At 38.5% G+C, this 13,382-nt stretch overlaps 1 protein-coding gene across 15 annotated transcripts in view; it reads left to right on the top strand.

Annotated features, from left to right (window-relative positions):
- Window positions 1-11,658, top strand: part of CASK (calcium/calmodulin dependent serine protein kinase) — a 200,331-nt gene extending 188,673 nt beyond the window's left edge. For all 15 annotated transcript variants that reach the window (XM_062624824.1, XM_062624830.1, XM_062624828.1 and 12 more), the window contains 3 exons: window positions 1,763-1,965; window positions 4,156-4,239; window positions 10,237-11,658. In XM_062624824.1, coding sequence (XP_062480808.1) covers window positions 1,763-1,965; window positions 4,156-4,239; window positions 10,237-10,413 — 464 coding nt within the window. In that variant the 3' untranslated portion in view covers window positions 10,414-11,658. The remainder of the gene's footprint in view (window positions 1-1,762; window positions 1,966-4,155; window positions 4,240-10,236) is intronic.
- The last annotated feature ends 1,724 nt before the right edge of the window (window positions 11,659-13,382 follow it).

Below are 13,382 nucleotides of genomic sequence, written 5' to 3'. Positions count from 1 at the left end.
AAAAGAAAATACAGACTTTTTTTACAAAAGAAAAGGATGTGGGGGAACTACAAGAGTATGTAAGTTCAGTAGACCTAGGGCAGCAGCGAGTAATATAGTGACATTATATGGTTTATATAATCCATTGTTCTTGAATTCCTTAAAATAATAACTATGATCTATAATACATCTATAGAACTTTTCATCTTTGAAATATGCTGATTAATCCTCAGTACAATAATAGGTATAATTCAAAACAGAAGATGAGCTCAATTTTTTGATACCTTGTTTGAAATTATGATAGGGGTTTTGGAAGATATGGGATTAGATTGGTAAGAGATGTGGTGTTTGAAATTTGTCACTGACATAAATATGATAGTGGAAAAATATGAGAGAAAATCAGTTTGTGAGGGAATACTAGAAGAAAGAGAAGCAAGGGGATATCAGCGTGCCTGTGTGGGAAAGAGAAGCAGATGGCCCACAGAAGCACAGAATGGTTGAGATCCCTACCTCTGGAAATCATCTGGTCCAACCCCTCTCTCTGCTCAAGCAGGGCCACCTGGAGCTGGCTGCCCAGGACCATCTCAAGGTGGCTTTTGAATATCTCTGAGGATGGAGACTCCATCACCTCTCTGGGCAACCTGTGCCAGTGCTCAGTCACCCTCAGCATGTAAAAGTATTTCCTTACATTCAGGTGAAGGCTCACATATTTTACTGTGTGCCCATTGCCTCTTGTCCTGTCACTGAGCACCACTGAAAAGAGACTGCCTCCACCTTCTTTACACTTTCACTTTGGATATTTATACTCACTGATGATAACCATCCTGAGCCTTCTCTTCTCCATGCTGAACAGTCCTGGTTTTCTCAGCCTTTCCTGATAGAAGCGATTCTCCATTTCCATAACAGCCCTTCAATGGACTCTCTCCAGTAAGTCCATGTGTTTCTTGTACTGAGAAGCCCAGAGCTGGACACAGCACCCCAGATGTGGCCTTACCAGTGCTGAGTAGAGGGAAAGAATTGCCTTCTTCCACGTCCTGCCAATACTTTGTCTAATGCAGTCCAGGATACCTTTAGCCCTTCTTTGCCACGAGAGCACACTGTTGGCTCATGTTCAAATGAGTGTCTACCAGGACCCCCCTCAGGGCCTTTTCTGGATAGCCGCTTTCCAACTGGTCAGCCCCCAGCATGTACCAATGCATGGGGTTGTTCCTCCCAGTGGCAGGACACTTAGCACTTCCCCTTGTTGAATTTCAGGAGGTTCCTGTCAACCTGTTTCTCCAGCCTGTCAAGGTCACTCTGGATGGCAGCAGCACTCTCTGGTGTATCAGCCACTCCTCCCAGTTTTGTGTCTATCACTGGCATCCTTGCTGAGGGTGCACTATGTCCCATCATCCACATCTTTAATGGAGATGTTGAACAGGCTCGGGCCCAGTACTGGCCCCTGGGGTAAAATGGAGATGTTAATTGAATTGATTAGAAACTGTAAAAACTGTGGGATTTGGCCTTTTTTGCTGTTGAAAGCAGCTGATAGGATCTGATAGTCTTGACCAGGTAAAGGTTATTTATGACCTTCTCTGTTACCTTTTCATTTTTGCCTTTTCCACATCCCTTATTCTCCTGCTTTTCCCAGCCTCTGTCATTCTGCCTACCTCAAGCTCATGTTTCATGGTTCTATGTGTGATTTGACAGGTCATCATTCAGCAAATAAATATTGATAAAAAAAACGAAATGCCATATACAAGCCTAATATTGCTTTTGTACTAAAAATATTTTGTATTTTCAGATACAACCCGACCTCCAAAGAAAGATGAAGAAAACGGGAAAAATTACTACTTTGTATCACATGACCAAATGATGCAGGATATATCAAACAATGAATATTTGGAATATGGCAGCCATGAGGATGCAATGTATGGGACAAAACTGGAAACAATACGAAAGATCCATGAGCAGGGACTAATTGCAATACTTGACGTAGAACCTCAGGTAAGTGATGAGAGGTATATGAAAATGAGACTCATCACAAATCAACCTTATTTTATTGAGATACATTTATTTTTATTGATTGCACAGTAGATAAGTAATGTATACAGTAATATGAAACAAAAATCCCTGGACCACCAAGGTATGAATTTGCGAAGTAGAATTCTGGTAATCGTCTGGTTAGAAGGAAAACAGCAGAAACAAGTTAATACTTTAGCTTGGTATGCAAACACTGTAGCTTGAAAATCTACTTAGCATGTAACTTTTTACTATGTTAGCCTCATGTCCAGTGAAACGTATCTAAAGAAGTGATTGTCATTGCCTGCTAGGAGTAATGTTTTAGATACTTCAAAAATTTCTCTTTGATGCTGTTATAGATGGTAATCTTGCTCCTGACTGACTCTTGGCTCCGTATCACTATTGAGCATGGTCAGAAACATTTGTGGCCGATCACCGATATTAATCCTGTTTGCACAAGGACCAGATCAGTGTTGTTACTTCATAAACTCCTTTCTGTGTTTCGGTATTAGACTTTTCAGAAGAAGGCAGGAAGGAAAATCAGGCTCCAAAGAAACACTAAGAGATTGTTCATTCCCCATATAAAATCTTCGGTGGAAAACGCTGATACGTTTCCTTTGTTACATCCATGTAGTCATGACTTTCAATTCACAGGGATGTGTTTGTATGTTTTGTTAAGTGGAACAACATGAATATGGACAAACATGATGTTAATGTTATTCTACAATACTGAAAGAAATGGGAGGAAAGACAAATTAAAATTGTTATCAGTGTTAGCTGTTTAAATTTGCTGCCTTCTTTATTTTTTGTGAATGGATTCAGTAACTTCAAATTCTTTAAGAATTTCATAACAGAAATAAGATACCTGACTAAATTATTTAGGACTGTTCACATAATACACTGGTGTGGTGCTGTTCTGAAAAATGAAATCCCATGTTTTAACGGTTCTCAGGGAGAGCAGCATTTATACTTACTTGAAATGGAGCAGCTAATAAAAGCAAATTATTGATAAACCTTTTCAACTTTCATTAGTCAAAAACATCACAATTCTCAGAAGCCATTTTAATCTTTCTTAGTAACAGCCACCTTTGGTACACTTCCTCTACGATGTGTATAGGAAACCTCTTTCTTAACTAGTTTCCTTATGCATCCATCTTAGCTCATTAAGACCAGCCTGTCTGTGGACTTATTCCTAGTTATCTTGCACCACTTGCCTTTTTTCCCTTAGGTACTCTTAGTTATGTGAGTTTTCTTGGCTTTCATATATGGGATTTATCTCTCCGTTTTGAGGATGTTGGCATAGATAATATCCATAGGTCAGTTTCAAGCTGCAGAGAGGAAAACCTCTTTAGCTTGGGAAAAGGATGGATTGTGGATTGTCTGTTTGCTTGTTTTAAAAAGAAAACAAACTTTGGAAAATACAGGAAGTAGAAGGAGCAAAAGACTGGCCTTTAGCCTTACTTTATCTCGTCCATCCATTTTTGTTCAGCAGACGTATGTTTATTTCCTTTCCTGCACTTCAGTCTAGCTTGGGTCTGTACCAAAGTTTTACATGTGGCAGCTCTGAGTGTCACTCAGTAAATTATGACCGAGTCAACTTCTAATGATAATTCTTTTCTTTTGTATAGATTTGGTTCAGGGCATTGGTGCTGCATTTACTGCATTAGTGATATGCTCACTTTTTAAAAACTTCACTCACATCATATTTTTATTTGTTTCAGAGAAGAATAATGAGGAAGAGTTGGTAGAAAAACTGAGAAAAAATAATAGAAAAATTATATTCTAATCAGTATTTATTCTAAAATACGGTTGGCTCTTTTCCCCATTTATGGCATGACTAAATTTTTTTACCTGTTAATCATTCAGTTTAAATGCAAACAGAATTCTTAATCTTTGAGACTGTATGGGAGGAGCCTCTCTGAAAACGCTAAAACTTTTATTGGCTTGAAAACTCACCTAAATTAAGGATAAATACACAGTTCAACCACCAAAAATGTAAAATAATGCAATAAGCTAAGTGTCTGCATTATGAAGGTCTTGATTCTTCTTCAGTTAAAAACAAATACCAGTGTTGGTAAATCATGATTTTATATCTTTTGCTTGTGCGACTAAACTTGTTTCACATTAATTGTTGGGGGATTCTTCTAAAGTATCTGATTTTTTTTTTTCATCCAGGCATTGAAGGTCCTGAGAACTGCAGAGTTTGCTCCTTTTGTTGTTTTTATCGCTGCACCTACGATTACCCCAGGCATTAATGAGGTATGGCATATTGCAGTCTTATCAGAGACAGAATTAAGGATGAGATTCAAATATGCAGATAAGCCTCTTTAATTGTTTCCTTGTCTGTAAATTGAGAGGCAGAAAGTTGTATGGCAGCATTATTAAGTTAATGAGATATTGTTTAGTAACAGATTTTTCTCATTTGAAATTCAAACTTCAAGTTAAAGGATCCATACAATGTATTATAAAAATACATATTCTCTTATTTCATTCCCTAGCCCAGAGACCTGCTTCCAAATCCTTCACAAATTATTAGCACAAATTACTCAGTTCTGACTTGCAATGCTAGCACTAAATCACAGCTGGTCTGAACTGAAGAAATGGATGTGCATGACTGTGCTGACATCCCACCTTTATCTTTAGTATTTTTTCTATACAGCAAACATAGGTGTGAGAAATAGGCTTATTAGTTTCAGAGACTGTTCTCTAAGAATTGGAAGCTTTGACTAAAGGGTTAATTGCTTCTAGAACAATGTCAAGTATTCATGGAGATCCACAGCCTAAATTTCCTACATTGTTTTTATAGAGTATCCACTCTGCAGATTACTACTGATATCAAAGATGTTATCAAGAAATTCTGGATTTAGAACTCACAACAGGGCAAACAGTATTTATATGAATGCTTTATCTGCTCAGCCTTTTTTAAACCATGATATTAAGGTATTTAATCAATTGGATTTGACCATGGATCTGTTCCAAGTCTCCTACATGTCTCCTTGATCATGCAAAAATAAACTCAGAATCCCTGTTTCTATAGAAAAGTAATTATAAGTATGAAACTGCAACATTACTGCAGAGGCTTGCAGGAAAATAAGGAACAAGACAAACATTAAATGCCAATACCCTGAATGATTATTAAAATAGTAAGTGGAGAGTGAAAAACATTGGCCTCAAGCTGCAATTTTACTGGCAGCTAAGGCATTCTACTAGTTCACTGTTGCTGAAGGGGCCGATTCTCTCCAACTTCTTTCTGCAACACATACTGCCACTGTTCACGGGCCATGGCACATACCAGATCCTTTAGTGAGCTACTTTAGCTCTAAATTTGATTTTTGTCAGTTTTGAAGCATCTCACAAAGGCTCTGACAAGCACCAATGCCAAAAAAAAGCATTCATTGTGTTTTATGGACCCATACCCTAACTGGTAAATGTCATGAGCGTATAGATGAAGATATCTCAAGACATCACAATCTGCAATGCTGGTGAAGTGACAGTTTGTCCAGCTGCAGATGTTGATGTATGCTGTAAATTAGTACAATCTTGAGAAAATACTAAAATTTTGTATTCTACACTAACTTTGCCTTTGTGCAAGCAAATGGCATGGCAGCAGTTAAAAAAAATAACTGTTCTTAAGAAAAATAACTGTTCTTAGGATGTGTCTGGCAAGCATTGTGCTTATAGCAGTGCTCAGGCAGCCAGGTACCCTGCGGAATTATCTGATTGCCTGGGTTTGTTGCCTCCATTCCTGTGTCTCAGCTCCCACATAGTATTACTTGCCCTCACTCATCTGCCAGTAGTACTTAACTTTAATCTTCCAGCTGTAGGATATAATACAGAGATAATTTGGGCAGTTCATATGAGGCAGAAAATGTTTTCTGTGGTAAGCTGGGAAGAGGACAGAAATGTACCTTTTATAGTAGTGGTGGGGAACTACTTCTTCATGCCAAAGAAGTATTATGTTCTAAATATTTGCATTCATGCTGTAAGACTGTGTCTTTATTTTAAGCTTTTGTGACTAAAGTCTCTTCAAACAGGGTTTCACTCAGGCACATGAATTGCTGAACTGAGGCCATGCTTATAAAGCATGCTAATTTATGGATCAATTAAGGAAAGGGAGGGGCAGGAAATCATAATAGCAACAGACCTTACCCACATACAGGATCCTATTTTCCAAGGTTTACTGGCCTGCATGAAGGAGATACGCAAACTGTGTCTGTGTGAGCAGCCTGCAAGGCAGCAAACAAAGGTGGAAAGTGTGTTCCATATTTCCCATTCATGCTTCCTTTTTGAAGAGGTTCATCTGCATAATTAGTATCCCTTTCTGTTTATCCTCTTATCCTGCTGTGTTTGTTTTACTTATGCTTTTTGAGAACATTTCTGTAAATGACTATCCTTTTTCTCCCCTTATGTTTTCTTAAATTTCATCTTTGCTTTTCTTTTCATTTTCCCGCACTCCTACTAATTGTACATAGCTGCCAAAATGGTGCAGAAAATTGCCTGTAAGTACCAGCTAGGGGCGGACAAGGTAGTCGTGGTTATTTCAGTAGTTCTAGAATGTAGATATGCTTGTTCCCATTTAATGTTACTTTCGCCATTGGAATAAAAAAATAATGTAATGATGACTTCAGATACCTGCAGTAAAATCATCTACTAGTGAAACAGAAACTACAGCATAAAATTTCTGCTCTTACAGCCGTAGATCTGAACTTTGTGGTAAAATCAGTGCAGAGGCCTGATCTTAAAAGTATCTCTCTTGAGACACTTTAGCCTGTCACAGACCACACAAAGTATCTCAATAATCAAGGACCACACAGCAAGAGGTAGGAGACAAAGTACTATGCTTTCTAACAGAATACAGCAGTGCACTATAAGCAATTCCTCAAAGCACAAAACCAATAAAAACCATATAGGAAATCTCCCAGAGTGTAACCACCTGTCTAATCACAAAGAAAGCTTAAATCAGATTATTTATGTGCTAAAACAGAGAGGAGAGAGGGTATCAGGAAACAATGGAGTAGTTCCTCTTTTCTCCAGCTGTTTTCTACCTCACAGCGCCCAGGCAGCAACAAATAGGAGTTGACAGGCTCCACTTTTTTGATCTAAATCTTTATTGAGCTATGTGTAAATCTTTATTGAGCCAAATTCTTCTGAAATTTAGCTATGCATTCTCCCTTCCTACCTCCAAAGAATAAAAGTATTTTTTCTCAAGAACTGTGCAGTCCACCAGCTGTTTAAATTGAGGAGAACTTCTTTCTGTTGAAGCAAAATTGGCAAAGGCTTGATGGTGTGTTTATACATTATTCACAGCCTTAGAAGGGAATATTAGTAATTTGTTAGGCTGTGCTTTGACTGTCACAAGTGGTAGCTACTGGCCTATGTACTTTAAAGGCAAAAAAAAAAAAAAAAAAAAAAGGAAACCCAGCCCTCAGTTACTAAAGGTACTACTGGTGGCCATTATGTACAGAGGAGAGATTTCATGGGTAAAAGCCATGTTTCACTTCTTTCTGTCCCACCTACGGTGGAGGAGAGAAGATTAGCCTGTTACATGAGAGCTGAGGAAAGAAGAAAAGACAGAGATGTTCTGCTCCCAAATGTGGAATTAATGAAGTTGTGGCCACTCATTTGTCTGCAGCTGGCTGAACATTTCAGTTTATACCTTTCTTGACACTATTGAGAGCACAAGTGATGGTGAATATTCTTCTTGGAGAATAATCTGAGGTGTTCACTATTCAAAATTTAATTCAGAAATTTTAAAGAAATTGAGAGGATCTTACTACAGCAAAAATTTTGAGGAAGTGTTAACTGCATTTAAGACTTACACAGAGGAAACAGCAAAGTCTGATGTGGTTTTGAATGTACAACTAGATACTCACAAAACACAAACACAGATGAAATTTGGTCACAGAATAGAACAAAAATCAAGAACTGTAATCTCTTTTTGAAAAACTTCAGAAAGTTCGAACCTATTTGAGAACTGCTGCAGTGGCCTTTCTCAAACTTCCTACTGCCCCTAAAAGTTTATGAAAGAAGTAATGTTTTACATTTCCAACTGACTAGGAAATTTAGATATTCCAAAATACAGTAAAGTTAGATATAGGAGAATCTAAGACAGAAAAATATTAAAAATCAATTAATTTTTGAAACAGTTTTGTGACATCTATATGTACAAGCTCAAAATCAGTATTCAGTCTTCTTTATATACCAGTTAAGGATTTTTAAAGTGAGATCACTATAAATTTTTAAGATTTTTATTGTCAGTCACAGTAAGATAGATGCTTTACTGCGAAAAGTTCATTCTCATACTCGCATGTAAAGATGACACAGGAAATCTGAATAGCATTTTAAAAAGCTACATAGGGCTTAACAGTTCTGAGGTTTCATGGGGACTTTTCAGGTACTGTTAGCCTTTTACATGAGACTGAAACTCTTTTATAGGTGCAATATGATTTTAAGACTGGCTTTAAGCAAAAAATAAATCTTAGCTAGATGTATTTAAAGCACTGGAAATATTCTGCTTGACAAGTATGGTTTAATTTTCTTTGTAGGTTAATTTAAGCAGAAAAGTTTAGATCCTCTGCTGATATAAACTGATGTCTCTTTTGGGATCCATGAGAAGTTGGCAGTGTACCTAACTAGGTTTTTGGCTCAATGACACTAAGCCATATGAAACACTCCACAAAAATATTTAATATTAGTATTGATCCACATTGTCCAATTTCTTAATAGAAGAAATTATATTTCCATGCACTAGTATTTTCTATAGAAGTTCAGGAATCTCTGGCAATGCGTAATGGTCCATATAAGGAGCATCCCTTGTACAGAGTGCATGTGAGGAGTATTTGTCTAACCTGGAATGAAATTTATAGTGATTATTATGTGAAAGAGACATATCCTCCCTCCCCCCATTTGAGGCTACAGCTTCTGGAGAGAAGCAGAACTGTAACTTTAGTACAGAACTTCTCCAGAAGTGGCTGGTTTCATTGCTATAGGGAAGGAGAACTGTCTCAATGCAGGTTATTCCCTTTAGAGGACCTGAAAGCCACTGTTCCACAGCTACTTGTCACTATAATTACAAATACTTGGAAGCTAAAACAGAAAAAAGGGAAGGAGGGGAATCTATTAGATGGATTAAAGTCTGTTCCCAGAATAATTTCCTGTGATAACAGCTATAGGCACTGTGTCCATACTTCCTGCAGCCTAAAACTCCCTTATAATGAAGTGTATCCCAATTCACTGATCAAGTAGAATGACCCTATAGATACTACAGAGCAGCAGGAGTTTATACTGTTCATATATAATTGTTTTCTCATACCCACCCCAAACCTATGGGGCAGAACGGACTTGATCACTTTCCTGTGGCTATTTCAAGGTTCATGAAAGCAGCAAATTATTTTTTTTTTCTTCTGGGGTTTGTTTTTCATTTCTAAGGGAATTTGTAGGAAGAGAATTCAAACTTATAATTGCTGCAGAGCATTAGAAAGAAGCGGTTTGCAACCCTAATCTCTCAGAAAGGCAGACCTTGCTAACAAAGCCCATCACTGTAGTATTGCTGGCTGCATGGAGTCCAGCAGCGCACCCATAAAGCAGGATGCACTTGTTTCTGTAAGGACATTGACACCGAGCCATAGAGAGCACCAGTCTGCTGTACCTGCCCTTCTTGAGCATGGGCAATGTGGTTTGTTCCTCATGATCTCACACTAGGAGATGCTGGGAATGGCATGCTCTGAAATAGGAACCACAAAGTAACATGGGTTGAAAACTTCCTTTTCAGAAAATTATTATTAAAGGAAGTAGGCCCAGAAGACTGATGCTGAACAGAAAACTTTACCAAAATCAGGAAGAGCTGATACCTGACAATATGCCTCCCCTGTTTCTCATGTTCTTACCTGGACATAGGCCAAATTTGTGCTCATACTTGTGCACTTCATACATTTTATTCATATATGGTCTCTGTTGCTCATGTCTGTGCTGCTTTTCTAAGCTTCCATCCTCTACCTTCCTTTGTTAACACTAGACTCGTGTTTTGTCTCAATATTAATATCTGAGTGCTGTTTGAGTGTCAGCTTCAAGAGAGAAATTGTGCCATTTCTCCTGTGCAGTTTCCATAGATTGAGGTGGGAGATCTAAACCACCTAGACCTCCCTGAGGCTTTTTTGCCTGTTTCCTTCTCTGTAACTAACAGTTAGAAAGCCTGTTTAGAAGCGTACAAAAGGATCCAACTTCTCTCTCCCCTTTTCTTTTCTTAACACCAAACAGGATGAATCTCTTCAGCGCCTGCAGAAGGAGTCTGAAATCTTACAGAGAACATATGCACACTACTTTGACCTAACAATTATCAACAATGAAATTGATGAAACTATCAGGCACCTGGAGGAAGCCATCGAGCTTGTGTGTACAGCCTCACAGTGGGTCCCAGTTTCCTGGGTCTACTAGACCAGTCATGAGAGAATTGAAAAAAATCTGTCATTACTGGGAACCACCTCATACATGGAAAACCTCTTCGTTATTGACCTTGTGTCAACAGGTCTTGGCCCCTAGAGACTACCTAGATGTAGTGTGACCTAAAATATAATTATTGTCATGTCCGAATAGATAGGAGGAGGGGAAAAAAAAAAAATCAAACACTAATTTAAAGAGACAGTATCTTTTTTTTAATCATTTCTCCTAAACTTTAATAAAATGTATCTTTAAATATATGTATTATTCAGTCCTTTGGAATGTTATATTTTTGGAAATCATAGCTTTTTATTTCAAGGGCCCCTAAAAACTGCACAAAATAGATGCTGCTTTCTATAATCTATTTTAATAGTAATAATAAAATGATTCTGTTACCTTAACTTGGGGGTGGAACACTACATTCTTTTTAGAGTCTGATTTTATCGATTGGAATACTTTGCTTTCCTTTATTTATTTGAAGTAATTAGTCTAGTGGTTACAAAACAAATTCTTGAATTTTAAAGGCCTTTCCTCGCGCTTTTTTTTTCCTAGGATAGCATTTTTAAGTACTTTTGTGTAACATCCAGATAATGTGATACTGTCTCTTTGAAGAACTCTGTAAAACTTTTAGGAATTTGAAATTGGGTCTTGACTCTTAATGCATGTGGACAGTCGCAAGCGTTCATGCCGTTGGTGTATCTGTGTTGATAAAACCTGTAATCTACAGCAAAGTACATTCCGTTCATGGGAACACGTACCCAAGGGAATAAAGTAAAATATTATTCTGACTAAGTTGTAAACCTATGCACATCCCTTGCATTTTGGGCAACTTTATAAAAAAAAGAAAAAAAAAAAACAAAACTGATTTTTATTAATAATAATCATGTAGTGAAATGTGTTTGTAATTTTGTCTCAATTTAATTTGTTGTAAGGTGGGAGGGGGCAATTACTGGTTTCACCATTTCAGATCCGTGTTGTCTGAGAGTATTAACGTTTTAATTAAGTTTAAGCAAAGAAATGCTGATTTTTAATATGTATGTAATTGTTTAAAAATGCACACATTTTAAAAGAAAATACTGTGCAATGAAGAAACCAGTTTAGGCATTGCGATAAACTGACTATTCCACAAGATTCATCTACAATAGCCCTGTAAATTCCTTTAAAAATGGTAATTGACTCTACAGTCTGACCAATTTTTTTTTTATTTTAAATATACTTCCTTTTATGTGTTCAACAATTAAATGCTTTTGGGTCCTTCATTTCATTGCAGGGAGTTTCAAGAACAAGTCAGCGGCTCATGCAGCAAGCAAAGGTTTCTTACAGTCTATTAAGGGAAGGCCCTTGGAAGGGCACAGGCTGTAGTGTGTTCCAGGGGCTCTGCTCCACCTATACAACCACAAGTTAAACTAATTTAGAATTAAGAGCAGAGCCAAGTAAGAAAATATAACGATGTGCTGACCTGGTGTTTTGTTTCCCTTCTTCATGCTCATACTGGCCCAGATGCTTTGCATTTTTTTTCTGAAAATGGTTACCAGAAGCAAGCATTGCCACCTCTTTTTAGGTGTCAGAAATGCAGTGTTCCTTAAAACGATTTATCTTCAAAGCTTGGTTGCTGTGCTGTTGTGTAATATGAAGTTTAGTGTTTATATTAAAATGATACAGTGTTCTCAAAGGATTTATCCTCAGAGGTGAACTATCAGCTGTAAGTGATCTGTGGGCTGTTCCAGTTGTTTGGCACTGCTGCACATGTAATCAGAAAAAGTTCTCACAGTTGAACCTTTATCATAGGGGTAATTATCTGAAACTGAACATGAGCTGGCAGTGTGTGCTCACAGCCCAGAAAGCCAACCATGTCCTGGGCTGCATCAAAAGGGGCGTGACCAGAGGGTTAAAGGAGGTGATCCTGCCCCTCTACTCTGCTTTCATTGGACCCCACATGAAATATTGCATACAGTTCTGGTGTCCTCAGCATAAGAAGGACATGGAGGTGCTGGAGCAAGTCCACAAGAGAGTCACAAGGATGATGAGGTGACTGGAGCACCTCCCATATGAAGACAGGCTGAGGAAGCTGGGGCTGTTCAGCCTGGAGAAGAGAAGGCTGCGTGGAGACCTCATAGCAGCCTTCCAGTATCTGGAGGGGGCCCTTAAAGATGCTGGGAAGGGCCTCTTCATTAGGGACTGTAGTGACAGGACAAGGAGCAGTGGGTTTAAACTTGAAGAAGGGAAGTTAGATTGGATATAAGGAAGAAGCGCTTTACTGTGAGCATGGTGAGCCACAGGTTGCCCAAAGAAGTGGTGAACGCTCCATCCCTGGCAGTGTTCAAGACCAGGATGGACAGAGCCTTGGGCAACATGGTTTAGTGTGAGGTGTCCCTGCCCATGGCAGGGGGGTTAGAACTTGATGATTTTAAGGTCCTTTCCAACCCAAACCATTCTATGATTCTATCATCATATAGTGCATGGGTTGCTAATCTTCTGCTTACTCTTACTGCAGGTGGGGTAATCAAATCTCTGTTCCTGTAAAATCCTTAAGCAAAGTCTAGGTCCAGCTAGGCCTCCTAGCCAGCCAGGTCAGGCAAGGTGTTTGTCTTGTGCAGCACTCACAGGTCAGCTTGCAGCCTGCAGCACAGAAGGGAAGTTGATCCATCACTTTACCTCACCTGACTGCATCCTAAAGCAAGTACTGTAACAGGTTCCTTGAGCTTGTGGTTTGTGAAGTGCTGGAAACTAATTGATGAGAAACAATCTGTGTGAGCCTCGTGTAAGCAAGCCAGCGTGTAAGAGGGAACCTACTGGAGTAATGATAGCTGCTCATGCGTTCTGAATTTAGCCCCTGAAAAAGGGGATAGGTGCAAACTGTGAAATATTTAGTGAGTAATTTTTCAAGTAGCTGTGTTGTCTCATTCTAGTCCTGGGTGAACCTTATCAGGTGTTCTTGTAGATCAGCTGTTGCAATAGTAGTATCA

Source organism: Pezoporus occidentalis, unplaced genomic scaffold, assembly GCF_034315485.1.
Source record: "Pezoporus occidentalis ecotype Australia unplaced genomic scaffold, CSIRO_AGI_Poc_V1 ctg272, whole genome shotgun sequence".
Taxonomy (NCBI): Eukaryota; Metazoa; Chordata; class Aves; order Psittaciformes; family Psittacidae; genus Pezoporus; species Pezoporus occidentalis.
The sequence above is the reverse complement of the archived record's forward strand: the minus strand, read 5'-3'. Positions and strand labels throughout refer to the sequence as shown.